Here is a 23,753-nt window from a genome sequence, read left to right as displayed (position 1 = left end):
TGAACATGCCTGGGCTACACTGTGCTTCCGGTCCCATACTCTTTACAAAGCTAAATTAAGTAGAAGTTGGGTTAAACCTATAGTGTCCTATGAGCTGATTGTCAAATCAAACCTGAGACCAGTAGGGTGACTATGCAAATGTATTAAATAGTCAATTAGATACCTTTGAAAGCTGTGGAGAATTAATGAACTGGAAGATGTATCTGAAGAAATTGGCCATAATGTAACAAAGGCTGAGACAAAGAGACAAACATGAAAGAGTTACAAAGAATAGAATAGAATCAGAAGGTCTAACATACTTAAAAGTTACAGAAGAGTAGAGGAAGGGCAAAATCAGAAGATTATGGCTGAGAACTTTTCAGAACTGATCAAAGACACAAATCAACAGATTGAGGCACCCTGTAAATGAAGCTGGACTAAAAACAAAAAACAACTTGGTAGGGAAACTACAATACATCAAAGACAGGGAGGGTCTTAAAAAAATGCAGTTGGACTCCCTCTTGCAAGAGCACTGGAATCACAACTAACTTCTGAACAATCATTGACAGGAAGACACTGGAACTCACCAAAAAAGTTACCCCATTTCATAGACAAAGGAGAAGCCACAATGAGACGGTAGGAGGGGCGCAATCACAATAAAATAAAATCCCATAACCTCTGGGTGGGTGACTCACAAACCTGAGAACACTTATACCACAGAAGTCGACCCAATGGAGTGAAGGTTCTGAGCTTCATGTCAGGCTTCCCAACCTGGGGGTCTGGCAATGGGAGGAGGAATTCCTAGAGAATCAATCTTTGAAGGCTAGTGGGATTTGACTGCAGGACTTCGACAGGGCTGCGGGAAACGGAGACTCCACTCTTGGATGGCACACACAAAGTAGTGTGTGCATCAGGACCCAGGGGGAAGGAGCAGTGACTCCATAGGAGACTGAACCAGACCTACCTGCTAGTGATGGAGGGTCTCCTGAAGAGGCGGGGGGCGGCTGGCTCACTGTGAGGACAAGGACACTGGCGGCAGAAGTTCTGGGATGTACGCCTTGGCGTGAGCCCTCCCAGAGCCCTCCATTAGCCCCACCAAAGAGCCAGGTAGGCTCCAGTGTTGGGTCGCCTCAGGGAGGGGACCCAGCCCAACCCATCAGCAGCCAAGCAGATTAAAGTTTTACTGAGCTCTGCCCATCAGAGCAACAGCCAGCTCTACCCACCACCAGTCCCTCCCATCAGGAAGTTTGCACAAGCCTCTTAGATAGCCTCATCCACCAGAGGGCAGATGCAGAAGCAAGAAGAACTACAATCCTGCAGCCTGTGGAACAAAAACCACATTCACAGAAAGACACTCAAGATGAAAAGGCAGAGGGCTTTGTACCAGATGAGGAACAAGATAAAACCCCAGAAAAACTACTAAATGAAGTGGAGACAGGCAACCTTCCAGGAAAAGAATTCAGAATAATGATAGTGAAGATGATACAGGACCTCGGAAAAAGAATGGAGGCAGAGATCAAGAAGATGCAAGAAATGTTTCACAAAGGCCTAGAAGAATTAAAGAACAAACACCTAGAAGAATTAAAGAATAAACAGAGATGAACAATACAATAACTGAAATGAAAAATACACTAGAAGGAATCAAGAGCAGAATAACTGAGGCAGAAGAATGGATAAGTGACCTGGAAGACAGAATGGTGGAATTCACTGCCTCAGAACAGAATAAAGAAAAAAGAATGAAAAAAATGAAGACAGCCTAAGAGACCTCTGGGACAATATTAAATGTAACAACATTTGTATTATAGGGGTCCCAGAAGGAGAAGAGAGAGAAAGGACCCGAGAAAATATCTGCAGAGGTTATAGTCGAAAACTTCCCTAACACGGGAAAGGAAATAGCCACCCAAGTCCAGGAAGCGCAGAGAGTCCCAGGCAGGATAAACCCAAAGAGAAACACGCCGAGACACACAGTAATCAAATTGGCAAGAATTAAAGACAAAGAAAAATTATTGAAAGCAACAAGGGAAAAATGACAAATAACATACAAGGGAACTCCCATAAGGTTAAGAGCTGATTTCTCAGCAGAAACTCTACAAGCCAGAAGGGAGTGGCATGATATACTTAAAGTGATGAAAGGGAAGAAGCTACAACCAAGATTACTCTACCCGGCAAGGATCTCATTCAGATTTGACAGAAAAATCAAAAGCTTTACAGACAAGCAAAAGCTAAGAGAATTCAGCACCACCAAACCAGCTCTACAACAAATGCTAAGGGAACTTCTCTAAGTGGGAAACACAAGAGAAGAAAAGGACCTATAAAAACAAACCCATAACAATTAAGAACATGGTAAAAGGAACATACATATCAATAATTACCTTAAGTGTGAATGGATTAAATGTGCCAACCAAAAGACACAGGCTTGCTGAATGGATACAAAAACAAGACCCATATATATGCTGTCTACAAGAGACCTACTTCAGACCTAGGGACACATACAGACTGAAAGTGAGGGAATGGAAAAAGATATTCCATGCAAATGGAAATCAAAAGAAAGCTGGAGTAGCAATACTCATATCAGATAAAATAGACTTTAAAATAAAGAATGTTACAAGAGACAAGGAAGGACACTACATAATGATCAAGGGATCAATCCAAGAAGAAGATATAACAATTATAAATATACATGCACCCAACAAAGGAGCACCTTGATACATAAGGCAACTGCTAACAGCTATAAAAGAGGAAATCGACAGTAACACGATAATAGTGGGGGACTTTAACACCTCACTTACACCAATGGACAGATCATCGAACCAGAAAATTAATAAGGAAACACAAGCTTTAAATGACACAATAGACCAGATAGATTTAATTGATATTTGACATTCCATCCAAAAACAGCAGATTACACTTTCTTCTCAAGTCCTCATGGAACAGTTTAAAGGTTACATCATATCCTGGGTCACAAATCAAGCACTGGTAAATTTAAGAAAATTGAAATTGTATCAAATATATTTTCCGACCACAACGCTATGAGACTAGATATCAATTACAAGAAAAAAATCTGTAAAAAATACAAACACATAAAGGCTAAACAACACACTACTAAATGACCAAGAGTTCACGGAGGAAATCAAAGAGGAAATCAAAAAATACCTAGAGACAAATGACAACGAAAACACTACAATCCAAAACCTATGGGATGCAGCAAAAGCAGTTCTAAGAGGGAAGTTTATAGCAATACAAGCCTACCTCAAGAATCAAGAAAAATTTCAAATAAACAATCTAACCTTACACCTAAAGAAACTAGAGAAAGAAGAACAAACAAAACCCAAAGTTAGTAGAAGGAAAGAAATCATAAAGATCAGAGCAGAAATAAATGAAATAGAAACGAAGAAAACAATAGCAAAGATCAATAAAACTAAAAGCTGGTTCTTTGAGAAGATAAACAAAATTAATAAGCCATTAGCCAGACTCATCAAGAAAAAGAGGGAGAGGACTCAAATCAATAAAATCAGAAATGAAAAAGGAGAAGTTACAACAGACACCGCAGAAATACAAAGCATCCTAAGAGACTACTACAAGCAACTCTATGCCAATAAAATGGACAACCTGGAAGAAATGGACAAATTCTTAGAAAGGTTTAACCTTCCAAGACTGAACCAGGGAGAAATAGAAAATATGAACAGACCAATCACAAGTAATGAAATTGAAACTGTGATTAAAAATCTTCCAACAAACAGAAGTCCAGGACCAGATGGCTTCACAGGCGAATTCTATCAAACATTTAGAGAAGAGCTAACACCCATCCTTCTCAAACTCTTCCAAAAAATTGCAGAGGAAGGAACACTCCCAAACTCATTCTATGAGGCCACCATCACTCTGATACCAAAACCAGACAAAGATACTACAAAAAAAGAAAATTACAGACCAATATCTCTGATGAATTTAGATGCAAAAATCCTCAACAAAATACTAGCAAACAGAATCCAACAATATATTAAAAGGATCATACACCATGAACAAGTGGAATTTATCCCAGGGATGCAAGGATTCTTTAATATATGCAAACAAATCAATGTGATTCACCATATTAACAAATTGAAAAATAGAAACCATATTATCATCTCAATAGATGCAGAAAAAGCTTTTGACAAAATTCAACACCCATTTATGATAAAAACTCTCCACAAAGTGGGCATAGAGGGAACCTACCTCAACATAATAAAGGCCATATACGACAAACCCACAGCAAACATCATTCTCAATGGTGATAAACTGAAAGCATTTCCTCTAAGATCAGGAACAAGACAAGGATGTCCACTCTCACCACTATTATTCAACATAGTTTTGGAAGTCCTAGCCACAGCAATCAGAGAAGAAAAAGAAATAAAAGGAACACAAATTGGAAAAGAAGAAGTAAAACTGTCACTGTTTGCAGATGGCATGATACTATACATAGACAATCCTAAAGATGCCACCAGAAAACTACTAGAGCTAATCAATGAATTTGGTAAAGGTGCAGGACACAAAATAAATGCACAGAAATCTCTTGCATTCCTATTCACTAATGATGAAAAATCTGAAAGAGAAATTAAGGAAACACTCCCATTCCCCGTTGCAACAAAAAGAATAAAATACCTAGGAATAAACCTACTTAGGGAGACAAAAGACCTGTATGCAGATATAAGACACTGATGAAAGAAATTAAAGATGATACAAACAGATGGAGAGATATACCATGTTCTTGGATTGGAAGAATCAATATTGTGAAAATGACTGTACTTCCCAAAGCAATCTACAGATTCAATGCAATTCCTATCAAACTACCAACGGCAGTTTTACAGAACTAGAAAAAAACAAATCTTAAAATTTGTATGGAGACACAAAAGACCCCGAATAGCCAAAACAGTCTTGAGGGAAAAAAATGGAGCTGGAGGAATCAGACTCCCTGACTTCAGACTATACTACAAAGCTACAGTAATCAAGACAGTATGGTACTGGCACAAAAACAGAAATATAGATCAATGGAACAGGACAGAAAGCCCAGAGATAAACCCACGCACCTATGGTCAACTAATCTATGACAAAGGAGGCAAGGATATACAATGGAGAAAAGACAGTCTCTGACATAAGTGGTGCTGGGAAAACTGGACAGCTCCATGTAAAAGAATGAAATTAGAACACTCCCTAACACCATACACAAAAATAAACTCAAAATGGATTAAAGACCTAAATCTAAGACTGGACACTATAAAACTCTTAGAGGAAAACATAGGAAGAACACTCTTTGACATAAATCACAGCAAGATCTTCTTTGATCCCACCTCCTAGAGTAATGGAAATAAAAACAAAAATAAACAAATGGGACCTAATGAAACTTAGAAGCTTTTGCACAGTGAAGGAATACATAAACAAGACAAAAAGACAACCCTCAGAATGGGAGAAAATATTCGCAAATGAATCAATGAACAAAGGATTAATCTCCAAAATATATAAACAGCTCATGCAGCTTAATATTAAAAAAACAAACAACCCAATCAAAAAATGGGTGGAAGACCTAAGTAGACATTTCTCCGAAGTAGACACACAGATGGCCAAGAGGCACATGAAAAGCTGCTCAACATCACTAATTATTAGAGAAATGCAAATCAAAACTACCATGAGGTATCACCTCACACCAGTTTGAATGGGCATCATCAGAAAATCTACAAACAACAAATGCTGGAGAGGGTGTGGAGAAAAGGGAACCCTCTTGCACTGTTGGTGGGAATGTAAACTGATACAGTCACTATGGAGAACAGTATGGAGGTTCCTTAAAAAACTAAAAATAGAATTACCATATGACCCAACAATCCCACTACTGGGCATATACCCTGAGAAAACAATAATTCAAAAAGACACATGCACTCCAATGTTCACTGCAGCACTGTTTACAATGGCCAGGACATGGAAGTAACCTAAATGGCCATCGACAGATGAATGGATAAAGAAGATGTGGTACATATATACAATGGAGTATTACTCAGCCATAAAAAGGAACGAAATTGGGTCATTTGTTGAGACGTGGATGGATCTAGAGACTGTCATACAGAGTGAAGTAAGTCAGAAAGAGAAAAACAAATATCATATATTAACGCATATATGTGGAACCTAGAAAAATGGTACAGATGAACCAGTTTGCACGGCAGAAATAGAGACACAGACGCAGAGAACAAACGTATGGACACCAAGAGGGGAAAGTGGCTGGCGTGGGGTGGTGGTGGTATGATGAATTGGGAGATTGGGATTGACATATATACACTAATATGTATAAAATGGATAACTAATAAGAACCTGCTGTATAAAAAAATAAATAAAATTTAAAACTTCAAAAAAAAAATGCAGTTGGAGATAGGTCACCTATAATGGAATGACAACTGGATTGACAGTAGAGGCTTAACAGTAACAATTGAAGCCAGAATTAGGTGGAACAAAATCTTCAAAATGTTTGGAGAAAATTCCTGTCAACAAAGGATTATATCTAGCAAAACTATCTTTCAAGAATGAGGGCAAAATAAAGATATTTTTGGTTAAGTATATCTGAGAAAATTTGCCACTGATACACTGATGCTAAATGAACTTTCAAGGGCCATACTTTAGAAAGAAGGAAGTGATCCCAGTCAGAAGATCTGAGATGCAAGAAGGAGTAAGGAACAAATAAACTGATGCACTATAGTTAAATCTATAAAAGAATTACCAAAAAAAAAAAAAAACTATCCAAAAATTGATATCTAATTTTTAAGATTAAAATAGGGCTTTATATAGTCACAATAAGACTAGAAATAGAAAGTATAACTTCCAAACTAGTAGTGAGGGAAGAAAAATGGAATAAGAAAAACATCAACAAAATAACGTAATCAACTATCAGTGAGATTTGGAGTAGCACCTGTAACCCAACATTGATACAGCTGCAGTGTACTCCGTGAACAGTAAGATAGTCACATTAAAACTACAAATAGTCAAAGATTATAAATAAAGTTTTATCACTAGATAAGCTATGAAAAAACTTTTGGTTTTCAAGGCTTTATATACATATATATACATTTTTTAACAATTGCAAATATGGAATCACAGACCTGTAATGTATTAACTTTTGTTCAATGTGGGTGGTATAAAATATATTTGTCTATTACATTTATTAAATTTGTTTGTATCCCAGAAATGATTGAAAAACTTTAAAATTATTTATTAAAATCTTTATTAAATAATTAGAAGGACCTTCTCAAACTTCTTATACCTTTTTCAAAGTATTAAATGAAATTTTATATTTTTAAAAAGAGGCTAAATGCAATCTGGATTCCTGGATTGGATCCTGGAACAGAAAAAGGACATTAGTGGAAAAACTGAGGAAATCTGAATAGTCTGCAGTTAACAGTATTGTACCAATGTTATTTCTTACTTTTTTTTTTTTTAATTTATTTTTATTTTTATATTTATTTTTGGCTGTGTTGAGTCTTCGTTTCTGTGCGAGGGCTTTCTCTAGTTGTGGCAAGCGGGGGCCACTCTTCATTGTGGTGCGAGGGCCTCTTCACTATCGCGGCCTCTCTTGTTGCGGAGCACAGGCTCCAGACACACAGGCTCAGTAGTTGTGGCTCATGGGCCCAGTTGCTCTGCGGCATGTGGGATCTTCCCAGACCAGGGCTCGAACCCGTGTCCCCTGCATTAGCAGGCAGATTCTCAACCACTGTGCCACCAGGGAAGCCCTATTCCTTACTTTTGACAAATGTACCAGGATTACAAAAGGTGTTAATATTAGGGGAAGCTGGATGAAGGGTAATAGGGAATCTCTGTCTTGTCTTTACAACTTTCCTGTAAATTTAAAATTATTCCAAAATAAAAGTTTATTTTAAAAATGTAATCAATGAAAAAAGGAAACTAGAAAAAGTGAGACAGACACAGAACAAAAAGTGGCAAAAGTTATAAATGAATATATCAATAATCACAAAAATATAAATAGCATACCTTGTATAAGTGATGGATTGTCAGATTAGAATTTAAAAAAAAAAACACTAAACTTAAAAAAAAAAGTTATACACCTAAAACATAAGGACACAGAAAAGATGAAAGTAAAAGATAGTGAAAGGTAAGTCAGGCAAATACTAAACAAAGGAAAGATAGGACACCTGTTAACATCAGACAAAGTAACTTTAAGACAAAAAAGATTTTTTGGAATAGAAACAGTATCTAAACATAAAGCAAAAACTGACAGAAGTACACAAAGCAATTGACAAATTATCAGTGGCAGAATTTCAACGTCTCTTTCAGTAACTGATAGAACAAGTAGCCAAAATCAACAGAAATGTAGACAAACTGAATAACATACTAAAATAAGATTGACCTCATGGACATAAACACTACACAGCCACTCACTAATACAGCATACACATTCTCTTCAAGCACACAGAGAACCATTATGAAAACTGATCATGTACCAGAGGGCATGAAACAAATCTTAACCAAGTTCAGAGACTGTCTCGTACATTCTCTGACTACAATGCAAATAAATAAAATGAAAAATGAAAAAAAATCCTCATATTTGGAAATTTTAAAATACTTCAAAATAACTTGGGTAAAGAAAAAATCCAAACAGAAACTTAAAAACCTTAAACTGGATGATGATGAAAATATTAAATATGAAAATGGATTCATGGGGTGATAGATGTTAAACAGACTTATTGTGGTTGTCATTTCATTTACTGTATATACAAATATTGAATAGTTATGTTGGACAACTAAAACTAATACAGTGTTGCATGTCAATTATACCCCAACAAAAACAGGGATTCAGTGAATGCAGAACATGAACGGGATTGTAGAGTTTTAAATGCAGTATTAAAAAAGAAGAAAGGCTAGAAATTAATGAGCTAAGACTCATGTTAGAATAAGAACAGAGTAAACCAAAGGAAATGGGAGAAATGAAGTAAAAATAGAGTATAAACGAATGAAATAGAAAACAAACATACAGAGAATCAACAAAACCAAGAGTCAGTTCTTAAAAAGACTAGTTAAAAATAGGCAAACTTCTGGCAAGATTGTTCAAGGAAAAAATAGAGATACTAGTAACATTAGAAAGGGAAAAGGAGTCATAATGACAGATTCAAAAGAGATTAAGATATAAACTAATATATGCTTATACATTTTATTTTATTTTATTTTTATTTTTTGGCCGCGCCATGTGGCACGTGGTATCTTAGTTCCCTGGCCAGGGATCGAACCTGCGTCCTGCAGTGGAAGCGTGGAGTCATAACCAATGGACCACCAGGGAAGTCCCTACCTATACATTTTTTTGGCTGTGTTGGGTCTTTGTTGCTGTGCACGGGCTTTCTCTAGTTGCAGTGAGCAGGGGCTACTCTTCATTGTAGTAGGCGGGCTTATCATCGTGGTGGCTTCTCTTGTTGCAGAGCACGGGCTCCAGGCACACAGGCTTCAGTAGTTGCAGCACACAATCTCAGTAGTTATGGCATGCAGGCCTTAGAGTGCATGGGTTTCAGTAGTTGTGGTGCGTGGGCTCAGTAGTTGTGGCGCGTGGGCTCTAGAGTGCAGGCTCAGTAGTTGTGGCGCACGAGCTTAGTTGCTCTGCGGCATGTGGGATCTTCCCGGACTAGGGATCGAACCCGTGTCCCCTGCATTGGCAGGCGGATTCTTAACCACTGTACCACCAGGGAAGTCCCCTACCTATACATTTTTAAACTTCGTCTATTCTGCTTAATTCCTAAATGCTATAGTTAAAAAAAAATTTACTCCAGAAACAACGGGAAGCCTAAATAGTTCTATAATTGTCCTCCCACAAAAAACAGTCCAGAACTAATCTTTCAAGGTATAGTATATAATCTCTTTCTGTGATACATAAATAAAAGGCAATAACTCCTATTCAGGCAGCAAAACTTGGATGTGAAAACCAGACAGGGCCAGTATAAGAAAGGAAAATCATAACCCAATCTTTCTCATGAACAAAGGTGTAAAAATTCTATAAAGCTTATGATGTAGAAAAGCTGATGATACATCATAACCACTTAAAATTTATCTTCTAAAAGCAAGGGGATTTTAACATTAGAAAAGCCATTAATCTAATTCACTATATTAACAGGTTAAAAGCAAAAAATTATGATTGTCTCAATAGGTATAGAAAAAGCATTTGATGAAATTCAATACTTACTCATGATTAAGAACTCTTAACAAACTAGGGGTAAAAAGGAGCTTTTTAACCTAATAAAGGATGCCTACAAAACACCTTTAGAAACATTAAATCAAAATGTGAAATTTTATAAGAATTCCCTTTAAAACCAGGAATGATGAAAGAAAGTCTAGAGGTACTCATCAGCACAGTGAGAAGAAAGAGAAATGTGTGGTATAAAGACTAGAAAGCAAACAAATCCTTCTTTTGAAGATGACTGGCTACAGAGAACTTATTAAGATCTACAGAATAAGAAGATTTAACAAGATTTTTGGATATAGGCTCAATATACAAAAATCAACTGCCTTTCTACACACTGGCAGCAATTAAACTAATTTTTTAAAAAGATGCCATTTATAATAGCAATAAAATATAAGATGTTTATAAGGTCAACAAAAGATTTACAAGACTTTTATGAGAAAACTATACTTAATTAAAAGATAAATGCAGAGCTAAATAAGTAGAAAGTAGACAATATTCATAGATAAGAAGACTCAAAACCATAAAAATGTCAATAAACTGAAGATTGAATTCACTTCCAATCAAAAAATTCCAATAGGGCTTTTCAAACAACCTGACGAGCTGATTCTAAAATTTATATGTAAGAGCATCGACCCAAGAATAGCCAAGATAATAGGGTTGGGGCACCTGCCCTTCTATTTTAAGGCTTATTAATAAACTATAGTAGTTAATGTATGGAATTGGTCCGGGGATAGAGAAGTTAACCAATAAAAGAGAAAAAAAGAAGATCACAAATAGACCCATATATATGGAACCTTTATATACGGCAGAGATGGCAACATAGACCAGTGAGGTAGGAGAGAGAATGGTGCTAAGTCAGGAAGCCAATGGAATAAAATGAAACTGCATTCCTACCTCACACAACATATGAAAAAAAAAATCAATATGTGTTTATAAGTCTTTTTTTTTTTTTTTTTTGGCTGTGTTGCATGGCACGTGGGATCTTAGTTCCCCAACCAGGGATCGAACCCGCACCCCCTGCAGTGGAAGTGCAGAGTCTTAGCCACTGAACCATCAGGGAAGTCCCTGTTACAAGCTTTAATGGAAAATATATGAAATGTTTAGAAGAAAAGCATAGGAGAACGTTTTTATAATCCTGGGGTCAGGAAGAGTTTTTTGAACAAGACGCAAAGTACTTACTATAAAATAAGATTGATAAATTCAACAATATAAAAATTCACAACTTTCATTTATCAAAATATATAGTAAAAGTGCCAAAGCAGGCCAAAAACTAGAAAAAGATATTTTTAACATGCTTTAAATAAAGAATTAGTATCTAAACATATCAAGATCCCATACAGACAACCCATTAAAAAATGAGAAACAGAAACAATCATTCCTCAGAAAGGAAACACAAATGGCTAATAAACATATGAAAAGTTGCTCAACCTCACTACTAATCAGGGAAATCCTTTACACCCTCTTGACAGGCAAACATAAATAAGTCCTGGTAATTCTAAATATAGGTGAGGGTGTGGTTCAATTAGAAATCTTTTCTACTGTTAATGGGAGAGTAATTTGGTACTGCCACTTCAGCAATCAATTTATCACAAAGTTGCACAAAACCTAAAGACCTAGCGTATCCACTCCAAGGTACATACCCCAGGGCAAATTTTTTCAAATTGTGTCAAATGTAATTTAGTAGGCTGCGACCCAAATTTTAGAAACAAGAGGGAGGAAGGGAATACATAGTAAGTTAGTACTCTTTCATGAAAACATTTGTTTCATAACAGTATTAAATCACTAGGTAAAATGTTCCCCTCCTCTCACAAACTAACATACATAAAATCTAACATTCATTAAAAGAAAACTCATTGTGCTCACTGCTTATGTCACAGAAATCAGAGTACAAAAAGCAGACTTAATTTTAACATCTAAGGACTAGAGACTTGCCGTGGCATTTGCATCTTAAAACCAAAGCATTATACTGAATTATCCTCAACAGCAATATTCTGAGTAATGAACATATATATAACACCAGTTATCTAATAGAAGGAGACTGGTAACCTAAAATGTATTTATATACAAGAGGATGAGAAATTTTATATTACTAAAACCATACCCCCAAACGGCATGGATTTGGTAAATGCTTAACGTCTTCAAAGAAAGAAAACCTGGGTTACAGTTATGGATGCACTGCTGATATTATTCAGGTAGCAGCTGTCGGAACCTAAGAGTCTCAGGGAAAAAAATGAAACCAACACAGAGTCTTAACGAGAATAAATGTAATTGCTTGTGTAGTTAGGAATAAATCAATTGCACAAGCACAGAAAAGGGCAATTTTGACCTATAGCATCATTTGAAAAAGCTTTTGTGTTGACCACCTGCTAACTGATGAGCTAGCCTGAAGAGGCAGCTAGAGCCTCATCTCAGGTTCTGTATTAATAGAAGAGTCCTGCTCAAAGCCAAGCTGCCGCTGCCACCACCACCACCACCACCACCATCATCATATATACTGGACCACTGCAATCTCTTGCATCTATGCCCACGTCCAGTTCAGTCTACAAAGAGTACAAGTAATCTTGGATACCAGACCTCTGCCTAACATCCTATAATGGCTTCTCACTTGACAAAGACAATCTCTCTCCTTGATCAAACTTTAGACGGGGCTCCTCTGAGCCTTCTTTTCAACTAGGCATCATCCTTAGGCCCTGTCTTTGGCCTGTGAAGTCAGTCTGAGCAACAAATCCTGCTAAGACACCCATCACCAGCACCCCACCCCGACCCCGACCCCACCCCCAGTATCTGATTACCCTGGATATGCGATCAAGCTCCTCATCCCTCACTCTTGATGTTGACTTGGCCTGCCTTTAGTAAGATTCTTGTCAGGCCAGTTTAGAGAGAATCCCCCTACCCTTGATGTCTCCTTAGTAATTTTCCATCCAGTGACCACCCCAATCTCTTTGGCTATAAATCCCTATTTGTTCTTGTTTTATTTGGAGTTGAGCACAATATCTCTCCCCTGATCCCCAACCTACGTTACTTTTTCCTTACTACCCTCTTTCATAGACTCCTGTTCTTTTTCCTTCATAGCATTTCCTGAAATAAGTAACTATATATTTGTGTCTTCATTTAATTCCTAACCAAGCTGTAAGTTCCATTAAGTTCTACATCTGTTATATGTATTATGATATATCTACATACTAGCACACAGTAGGTGCTCCATTTAGTGCTGATGTTGTAGAAATGGTTCTGTACCGCATGGAAGGCAATGTAGCTAACCCTCGGCCATATATCTACACTGATTCCTCCAAGTCATTCCAGTTACACTGGCTTGCAACTTCCACCTACATCCCCTTCTATCAGTGATCAAGTCCTGTTGATTCTCCAGTTGCATTCTCTTATTGTCTCCCCTTTCTATTCCAATTTCACACTCCTCTTCAGCTTATCTCACAAATGAACTACTATAATAACCTCCTAGTTTATTTCCTCTTCTGGACTCTTCTCCCCCTAACACATCCTGTATAGTATTGTAAAATTAATCTTTCTAAAACGCTGGTTTCAAATGTTTCCTGCCGAAAAATAAATTCATAGAGTAAATGCAATCTTAGTTTCAACTTAACCTTTTAGGCTTTATTTTCCTTTACTGTCCTACATGAATGTATAATAAGGCCAACTTACATATTACTAGAATAAACATTGCTATTTGTTGCTCTAATTTCATATCAAATGCTGTTTCCCCACCTAGACTACCTTCTCCTTGAGTTTTAGACCTGATTTTGCCATTAATTCGCTGTGTGACTTGAGTAAATTAATCTCTGCAGACCCTGGTTCCCAACTGTAAGAGGACGTTGATTAAATGATTTCTAAGGTTTTTTCCCCACAACATTTTAAGTTTTCTATTTAGCGTGAATAATGTAAAACAAACTACCTTATATGTGTGGGTTATAAAAATGTGTTTTCTTAGTCTTCACCCGTGACTATGAACTACATGAGGGTAGGGACTCTGTCTTATACTTTTTGTCCTTCATATAGTACTTAACACAATACTTTGCAGAGAAATGATAGTTAAACCCACTTAAATAAAACCAAACATAAAAGAATTAAAACCAAACATACTTACTCTCCCATAGTCCATGGTGGACAGCAACACAAAGGAGGGAAATGTTTCTGCTGATCTTTGGCTTCAAGGATTAATACCAGATTTGGATACCGGTTAGTTAGGTAATTGGTAAGGAATCCCATAAAGTTGTAAATGACATAAGCTTCATAACATTCTCTGCAGGTATCCACATATATTGCAATGCTGGGATATTTCAATGCTATCCACTATGAAGAAGCACAGATGTTAAAAACAGCTGCAACTACGATAAAATGAATTACCACTCCAATTCACGGTACTCACATACTTAGATCAAACTTTCTAAATTTTATCATTACGAGGGCTACCAGACAATCTGTGAAATGAATTTTTAAAAGCAATAAACATCTTGGATATTGGTAAACAAAAACATTTGTGTTGGGGGTAAATAATGAATATGAAGAGAGAAGTTAAATTATGTACTTGAGTTCTTAAATATAATCTGAAACTTCTTCACACGATCATAGAAAATGATGTTAAAGACATTTTCTTTATATTTAATCAACTTAAAGCAGTTATCTGTAACAACTGCATGTATTAGAATCCACTGGGGAAGATTTATGTTTTGGTCCAAATAAATATTATAATAAATAAAAAGTATGATAATGTAATTTAAGTATTACATTCTTTAAAGGACTAAGAGCTACTAATCTGAAATTTTAAAACATCTGCCTTTTCTATGGTTATACTTTATCTTCTCTATTAATATTAAAAACAAGTGAACCTTTTCACTTATTAACCTAACTCCTTATTGCCAAATAATATTACTTTTATTACCTTAATTACAGTTAGCATCATCAAACAAGTTCTTAGTTAATGAGATAAAATGAAGCATACTTACACTATCTAAACTGTATATGGGTACCATCCAAAGAATTCTATTTGGAAAGCAAAACATAAATTTAAAACAGTTTACATCATATTTATGATACGCCAACACAACACTAGTAGAATCAAAACATATAAAGATTTACCTTATTATTGGTTTCTGTAGTTCAGGTTGTGTATAATGCACTAAATGCTGCAATATCACCCAAAGCGAGATAGGTATAGTCAACAGCAAAAAGATTCCAGCAATAAACCAAGCCTTGGTGTGTATTCCAACCTTAATCAGCAAAGAACATGTTAGTATAAATTCTGTGATATTAAAACTAAAGAGCTAAATAAAATATTTGTATTTAAAACTTTTTATTTATTTGATTATTATCGAGGCTCAATATTTTCCAAATGACTAGTGGCTACTTTTATTACTTCTTCAATAAACAGCCCATTTATGCTTTTGTGGAAGGAGGGGGTGGATTTTTCCTCACATGGCCTTTTGTAACAGCACTGTATGCATTAAGAATATTAACATCGGGGCTTCCCTGGTGGCGCAGTGGTTGAGAATCTGCCTGCCAAAGCAGGGGACTCGGGTTCGAGCCCTGGTCTGGGAAGATCCCACATGCCGCGGAGCAACTAGGCCCGTGAGCCACAACTACTGAGCCTGTGCATCTGGAGCTTGTGCTCCGCAACGAGAGAGGCCGCGATAGTGAGAGGCCCGCGCACCGCGATGAAGAGTGGCCCCCGCTTGCCACAACTAGAGAAAGCCCTTACACAGAAACGAAGACCCAACACAGCCAAAAATAAATAAATAAATAAATAAAAAATAAAAATAAAGGAATTCCTTTAAAAGAAAAAAAAAGAATAGTAACATCATGTCATTTCCCCCTAACTTGTTATTTGCCTTTTATATTTGATTATTGTGATTGAGGATATAGAAAAGTTTTAAAATTTTCTGCAAGTCAAATCTAAAAATCTTCTTCTGGTTTATTCCTCCGCTTTTATGTCTGGATAAAAATCTGCAAATCAATGTTTTCTGCAAATTTTACTGTTACCCAACATGTTAGTAAAACACTTACTGATCGCTGACTATTTGCCTGATAACTTTGCTGAGTTCTTTACATGCATCATGTCTTTTGACCCTCCCATTTGCTAAGCACTGCCACAACTCCTGTCCAAGGGACCCGTGCTAATATAGGCTGCCCCTCTTATATACAGTATTATCAACTCAGGACATTACATTTTCAAAAGATCTAGTTTCTTTTTTTTTGGCTGAGTTGGGTCTTCGTTGTTGCATGCAGGCTTTCTCTAGTTGCGGAGAGCGAGGGCTACTCTTCGTTGCGGTGCGTGGGCTTCTCATTGCAGTGGCTTCTCTTGTTGTGGAGCATGGGCTCCAGGCACGGGGGCTTCAGATGTGGTGCGCAGGCTCGGTAGTTGTGGCTCATGGGCTCTAGAGCCGCAGGTTCAGTAGTTGTGGCACACGAGCTTAGGTGCTCTACAGCATGTGGGATCTTCCCGGACAAGGGCTCAAACCCGTGTCCCCTGCATTGGCAGGCGGATTCTTAACCACTGCGTCACCAGGGAAGTCCTTAATTTCTCTTTTAGGTCAATATCTGATCAACATTTTATCCTCTAAAATCTCAATTTCTAAAAATATACTTTGAATTACTTCATCCTAACATAGAGTTGAAGTAATCCACTCGCTTTCTGGTAAAAACAAATTTAGTTGAGACTCTGTTCTATCTGAGGGGCCCTCGGGAATGAATTTTACGCAAACTTGTACTCCTGCCTTGAAGAATGTGAATCCTTTTAATTAAAAAAAAAAAAATGCAAATGCTAATTTTTTTTAAATGCTAATTTTTTAAAGCAAAAAGGTGGGCATTTATTTTTAGTACTTGAGGAGTTTGAACAGTTAATGGAAAAGGAACTTAAGTCCACAACTTGTAGTTTTTGCTGTTTTGAACAAGATTCTTTTTCACAAAGGGTCAAAGATTAAAGAAGTAGAAAACAAAAGTATAGAGAACAAACGTATATTTACAACAATGAATTTCTATATTCAACTGTATGGAAAACTTGAAAAGCAAATAAAAGTCTTGCTGAATGCTGGAGATTAATCAAAGCAGCAAGTCAAAAGCAAATATGCAGAGGTGAAGATTCTGAAAAGAATGTCTGAACAATAATTTTCCAGAGATTTTTTCCTTGGCTCAGTTTCATTTAAAATTCAGTACTCATTTTAATGATGACTTAATAATAATATATTCTAGATCTTCATTATAAGGTGCTCATTAAGAACAGTAGTGTCAAGTACTTTTAATGCCCACATTTGTTTTTATGATTGCCTTAGTGCCAAAAGGTTGAACTTGGTGGTAGAGTTGAGAGAAAAATTATGTGCTGGTGACTAATCATGGTCAAGTGTCCTCTGTGTGCTATAAGGAAGAAAGTTCTTTTTCAAATGATCATAAAACAAGTGACTGGATAAAGAAGATGTGGCACATATATACAATGGAATATTACTCAGCCATAAAAAGAAACGAAATTGAGTTATTTGTAGTGAGGTGGTTGGACCTAGAGTCTGTCATACAGAGTGAAGTAAGTCAGAAAGAGAAAAACAAATACCATATGCTAACACATATATATGGAATCTAAGAAAAAAAAATGGTCATGAAGAACCTAGGGGCAGGACAGCAATAAAGATGCAGACCTACTAGAGAATGTACTTGAGGACACGGGGAGGGGGAAGGGTAAGCTGGGACAAAGTGAGAGAGTGGCATGGACATATATACACTACCAAATGTAAAACTGATAGCTAGTGGGAAGCAGCCACATAGCACAGGGAGATCAGCTCGGTGCTTTGTGACCACCTAGAGGGGTGGGATAGGGAGGGTGGGATAGGGAAGGAGACGCAAGAGGGAAGAGATATGGGGATATATGTATATGTATAACTGATTCACTTTGTTATAAAGCAGAAACTAACACACCATTGTAAAGCAATTATACTCCAATAAAGATGTTAAAAAAACAAAACAAAACAAACAAACAAAAAAAGTGACTGGAGAATTGAGTCATTTCACTATAGTGATTCCAAATTTTAAAAATCTTGCATCAGAGTTAGTACCAGCTTTACATTGCAAGTGGTGAATCAGTTTCAGAAAAACATCACCTGTCCACATTAACGCCACTAATTTGAATACTGGTCTTATAATTGTTTTGATTTTTAAGCTATTTAAAAAGCTGTGTGCATAAGAAACTGAACATATTTTATGCGTGTACATATTTAGGTGACATTATAATAAGTCAACTCTAGGTATCTGTACAAATTATTTATATGATTATTACATTTATTTTAATTTACATTTATCTCTAAATAAATTATTCACATTTGAGACACACTGATAGAAGGATCCAATTAATGTTAAACTTATCAGCCATGAGTAGGGTGTTTTGGGCTCACAAAACAGGGAAGAGATAAGTAGTGTAGATATTTTTTCCTAAGGGAACTTGAAGAAAGCAGAGAGGAAAGAAAAAAACCATTAAAGACCAGTCTCCAGGAGTGAGTTAACTCACTCAGCCAAAGGCTTTCAGAGCAGAGAGTTAAAGAGAAACAGGAGAGTGCTTTCTGGGCCCACTTGTCCTGAGGGCAAGAAGGGAGCACTTCCACAGAGTAGCTACTTGGAACATAGGACCAGCAGGGCAGGGTGAAACAAATGCAGAGCAGCGTGACATCATGTGTGCATTTATTTTTTATTTTATTTTATTTTTTTAAAGATTTTTTGATGTGGACCATTTTTAAAGTCTTAATATTGAGTTTGTTACAATATTGCTTCTGTTTTATGTTTTGTTTTTTTGGCCCCGAGGCATGTGGGATCTTAGCTCCCGACCAGGGATCGAACCTGCACCCCCTGCATTGGAAGGTGAAGCCTTAACCACTGGACCACCAGAGAAGTCCCTTATGCGTGCATTTAACTTACATGACCTCACTTATACATGCTCAACCAAGTAAGAGAATGAGAGATGGTTTAAGTGGTGCAGATGGTCACCTGGCCACTCCAGTCATGAGTATATGCCCCATGGGCATGGGATGGGCTAGCCGAACCTCCAGTTTTCTACAACCTTAGTTCCCACTGACTTCTCACAGGGTGAGCACTGTGATTCTAATGTTTAAAAGACAAGTATTTTTCATACGAAACTGTCCCTAAACATGTCAATTACTTTTTCTAGTGCTCCATCAGATGCATTATAACTTTGCTTTAGGTGTTCAGCTGCGAACCTAATCCCAATGAAAATGCTATCTGAAAATACTATCCCACGAGAACAGAACTGTTGCCCCATTGCAACAATAGTGATGATATTTTAAAAACAATAGTGATAATTCAGGCTTATTGAGCACCTATTATGTGCCGGGCACAGTGTTATGCATTTTAGAGACAAAAACTCATCCAGTGAATAATGAGAATGATTGTATATTAAGTACTTAGCACGGTGTCACTTTAGCCACTTATCCATCTCAGTTTTCACATCTGTAAAATAGGGATAATTCCTATGCTTCAGGACTTTTGAGAAGATTAAAGAAAATTATACCTTATCTTAGGGACATGCTGTGGTTAGTGTCTCTAACACTTTAACAACAAAACACAATGGTTGGGTGGGGAGGGGGGTGGGGGACCCTCCCTTAACCCATACTCCTATCTACTGTGCCACTCATTCTCCTGAGTCAAAAAATACTCAAAACAAACAAAATGAACAAAAACTTGTCTTCATATTTTAAAAAATAATTAATTAATTAATTAATTAATTTTGGGCTGCATTGGGTCTCCGTTGCTGCGCGCAGGCTTTCTCTAGTTGCAGAGAGCGGGGGCTGCTCTTTGTTGCGGTGCATGGGCTTCTCATTGCGGTGGCTTCTCTTGTTGTGGAGCATGGGCTCTAGGTGTGTGGGCTTCAGTAGCTGTGGTGCACGGGCTTAGTTGCTCTGCGGCATGTGGGATCTTCCCGGACCAGGGCTCGAACCCATGTCCCCTGCATTGGCAGGTGGATTCTTAACCACTGTGCCACCAGGGAAGTCCCTGTCTTCATATTCTGATACCACTTCTTCACTCCACATTTATTCTTCAAACAACTGCCTCTAGTTTCGGCCTGATACCTCCATAGAAACCATGACGAGGATCACAAATGACCCTCCAATGGATGGCTCAGCAGCAGACTGTTCACTACTTTATTCTTCTGTTCTGGCTTCCATGACACTCCTCTCCTGGCATCCTACTTCCCCACTGGCTGCTGCTGCTTTTAAAAGTTCCTATTCTTCTCTGTGACCTATAGATGTTGGTGCCACATCCTCTGCTTTTTCTTCTTCTTCTTCCCCTTTATAATCTCATCCATTTTTATGGCTTTCAACACCATCTCTGTTCTGACAACTCATATGTATATCTGCAGCTCAAACACTTCTGAGCTCTATCTAGACTTGCATTTCCAACAGCATATTTGACGTGCCCATGTGAATGGAATGTCTCTCATATACCCTGAACTAAGTGTCCCAAACAGAACTCAAATGCTTTCAAACCTGTCCGTATCTATCGAGTTTCCATCTTGGTAACTGGCATCACCATGTACCCTGTTGTTCAAGACAGAAAACTCAGAGTGGTTCTTGATTTCCCCCTTTCTCTCACTGCCTCTCTTCTCCAATCCAATCCAGTGTCAAGCCCTGTTTCTTCAATTCCAATAATACTTAAAATTCACTTTTCCATCTCGGTTTCTGCTATTCTGACTTGGGCCATAAGTCATCGTAGCCCAGGCACCCACTACCTCTGAACTACCTTAAAGAACTTTCTAACTTCTTCCACTTCCACTTAATTTTCCATAAGCTGGTAGAGTTGTCTTTTGAAGATGTGTAATAATGTTTCCCTGCTTGTTCACTTTTTAGATCTTCTTTAGTTTCCACATAGCATTTTACATAATTTTATTTTATTGATTTGTTTTTGCTGGTTGTGTTTGTTTCCACCACCAAGTTCCATGAAAGTAGGTGCCATGTTTCTCTCTCTAACCATATAGAATACCAGCCTGATTTATCACTGGGACTCAAATAATCATTTATTAAGTATCTGATATTTGGGCAGAAGGAGAAAACAAGATAAAAAATGTATCCTGTTAGATGGTGGTGAGTCCTAAAAAATATAAAGAAGGGAAGAGGATATGAAGAGTTGCGGAAGTGAAGCTTGCAATTTTTAAACTGGGTGGCTGGGTGACATTGAAGTAAAAACCTGAAGGACACAAAGCAATGAGAATACCGTCTGGAGAAAGGCATATTAAGACATGCAAAGGCCCTAAGGAGGGAGCCCGCCCTGCATTTGAGCAAAGCAAGCGTGGAGGAGGCCCAGGAACTGAGGATAGAGAGTCAGAGGGTGATGAGGTGGGGATGGTGTCAGATCATGTTGGGCTCCAATGCCATACTCAGGAATACTGGCTTTTAATCCAGGACTAGGAGTGACTGGAAAACTTTCAGACGAGACACATAATGTGACTTATATTTTAACTGGATACTCTGGCTGGTATGTTCAGAATAGTCCAGGGAATACACGATGAGAATTTGGCTCAGGGTGTTAGCAGTCGAGATTGCAGATTAAAATTGTCCTTAAATGCCCGTACTGAAAAAGTACAGTTGACATCAGTGATGAAATAAAAATTTACATTTTAAAGCAAGACAAGAAATATTTACACATAGAACTTTTTCTCTGCCCTTTGACCTCCTCCCTCCCCTCTAGTTGCATCACGCATCTGCATTATGCATTAACCAGACCTCCTCAATGGTAGAAATACCTGCTCAACCATAGCGATCACTTTTTCTCCTTCTGGTACCAGCCACATAATTCCTTAGAAGATAACATTCCTTTTTCAATTCTGAAAGGTGTCACGGTGACCCACCACTAGCCTTGTCAGTGCAGACATCAAGGGTGAGCTTTATGTGCAATGCCAATATATCATTCCCCTTAAAGACAGCGATTGGTGCAGAACAGACTAGTCAGACGACCTGGGGAGATACTGGGCCACACCTAACGAAGTTCGTAGCTTAATACTTACTTATGACGTTATTAATGTTACTAGTTATATTACTTGAATTCTGCCTGTTTTACAAGATTATTGTTTCTTGCATTACCAAATGTGTGACTGAGACTCAGATAAAATTAATGATGATTAGGCCACTTGAAACAACTGACCAAATACATAGTTCTATAAGATCCATAACTTCTTCAATATGGGAAGAGGGAACAACAAGAAGAGGGAACCGTTTCCTGGACAGTAACAAACTGGTAAGACAGGTGGCCCAGAGACTTTTGGTTATTGTTAACAGAGCCTCGTCCAGTAATAGCACATTGAGTGGCCTATCAACAAAATCCTCACCTAACCTGGGAATGAGCATTCCTAGCCACATGGGACAAACTGGTCGAAATGCCTCCCAAACTTTGGCTGAAATTAAGACCGAAAGGGAAGGGACTGTAAAATAAAGACTGCTGCCCACCATGCAGTTCTACAAGAATCAAATCACTAGCCACTGAGGCTATACACCCTGAAAGGAATAATACACACTGAAAGGAATTCGGGGTGTGTGTTGGGGCAAGATCAGGATGAGGCACTCTGTGCTCTGGGAAAACTGGCCTTCAGATAGATATTTTCAGGAGAAATTTTTTATGAACCTGGATCCTTGCATCTTCCCATACTTAGAAAAGCACTAAAACCATTAACTTAGATGTCTGTTCCTCATGACCTGTGACCTTCTACCGAGATGAGCGCTTAATTGCACGTACCCCCTTTGCCAAAATCACGTATATACTGGCTTCCCCCTTTACCTCTTCAGAACAGTCCTCAGAGCTCTCTGAGAGACTGTCTCCCGGGCTATAATCCTCAGTTTGGCTTGAATAAAATTTTCCATTTCTTTCTTAATTTTTTGTCATTGACACCAAAAACTAAGAGAAGTCTTAAATTAGGTTGATATTATACATAGTATTAATCTTTAAAATAGTTCCTATATTTCAAAGTAAGAAATACTCCAAAGTAAGAAATCCCTATTTGTATTAAGATGTCTATATTTGAATTCTGGTAAACAAATTATGGAAGTAACCTAAATATCTAACAAACTAGAAATATTTAATGTAGTGTAATATTATAGTAATATTAAAAATAACTATATGGACTATGCTAGCTTGGAAAAGTCAACAAAAAAAATTGAGTGAACATTCACAAAACAAACATATATTAAATGCATTTCATTTAATTACATAAAGATCGTTTCCACACAAAAGGCCTAAAATAGCCATGGTCTTGTCATAACTCTTGTGAAACAGTTGTTTCTAAGTAAAAATACTTCCCTGGATTTTATGAACTTCAAACTTAAAAGTTCATTACAATTTTTATAAAGTACTTAGTTAAATATTTACCTTGGGGTCTTTAAGCTTATAGCACTTTACTGATGTCATAATAAGAATATGACATCAAAAAATATACAAGGGACTTTTTTCAAAACCTTTGTTAAGAGTTAATTTCTAAAGTAAAGACAAAGTTAAACCAACTCGAATCCTTTAATTCAGGAAGCTAGTTAAATGCTAATAAAATTCAACACCTGGTCTTTAAAGTAGATCTAGTTAAGTCTTAATA

At 37.3% G+C, this 23,753-nt stretch overlaps 1 protein-coding gene across 1 annotated transcript in view; it reads right to left on the bottom strand.

Annotated features, from left to right (window-relative positions):
• TMEM184C (transmembrane protein 184C) overlaps positions 1–23,753 on the bottom strand; it is a 31,824-nt gene that overhangs the window by 7,043 nt on the left and 1,028 nt on the right. Inside the window, exons 2-4 of the mRNA XM_082389009.1 lie at positions 15,269–15,399; positions 15,136–15,172; positions 14,277–14,482 (exon numbers count right to left, since the gene is read on the bottom strand). Coding sequence (XP_082245135.1) covers positions 14,277–14,482; positions 15,136–15,172; positions 15,269–15,399 — 374 coding nt within the window. The remainder of the gene's footprint in view (positions 1–14,276; positions 14,483–15,135; positions 15,173–15,268; positions 15,400–23,753) is intronic.

The sequence above is a fragment of the Balaenoptera borealis genome (genome assembly GCF_965194805.1).
Source record: "Balaenoptera borealis genome assembly, chromosome: 4".
Taxonomy (NCBI): Eukaryota; Metazoa; Chordata; class Mammalia; order Artiodactyla; family Balaenopteridae; genus Balaenoptera; species Balaenoptera borealis.
Note: the sequence above shows the minus strand (reverse complement) of the source record. Positions and strands in the feature narration are given on the sequence as shown.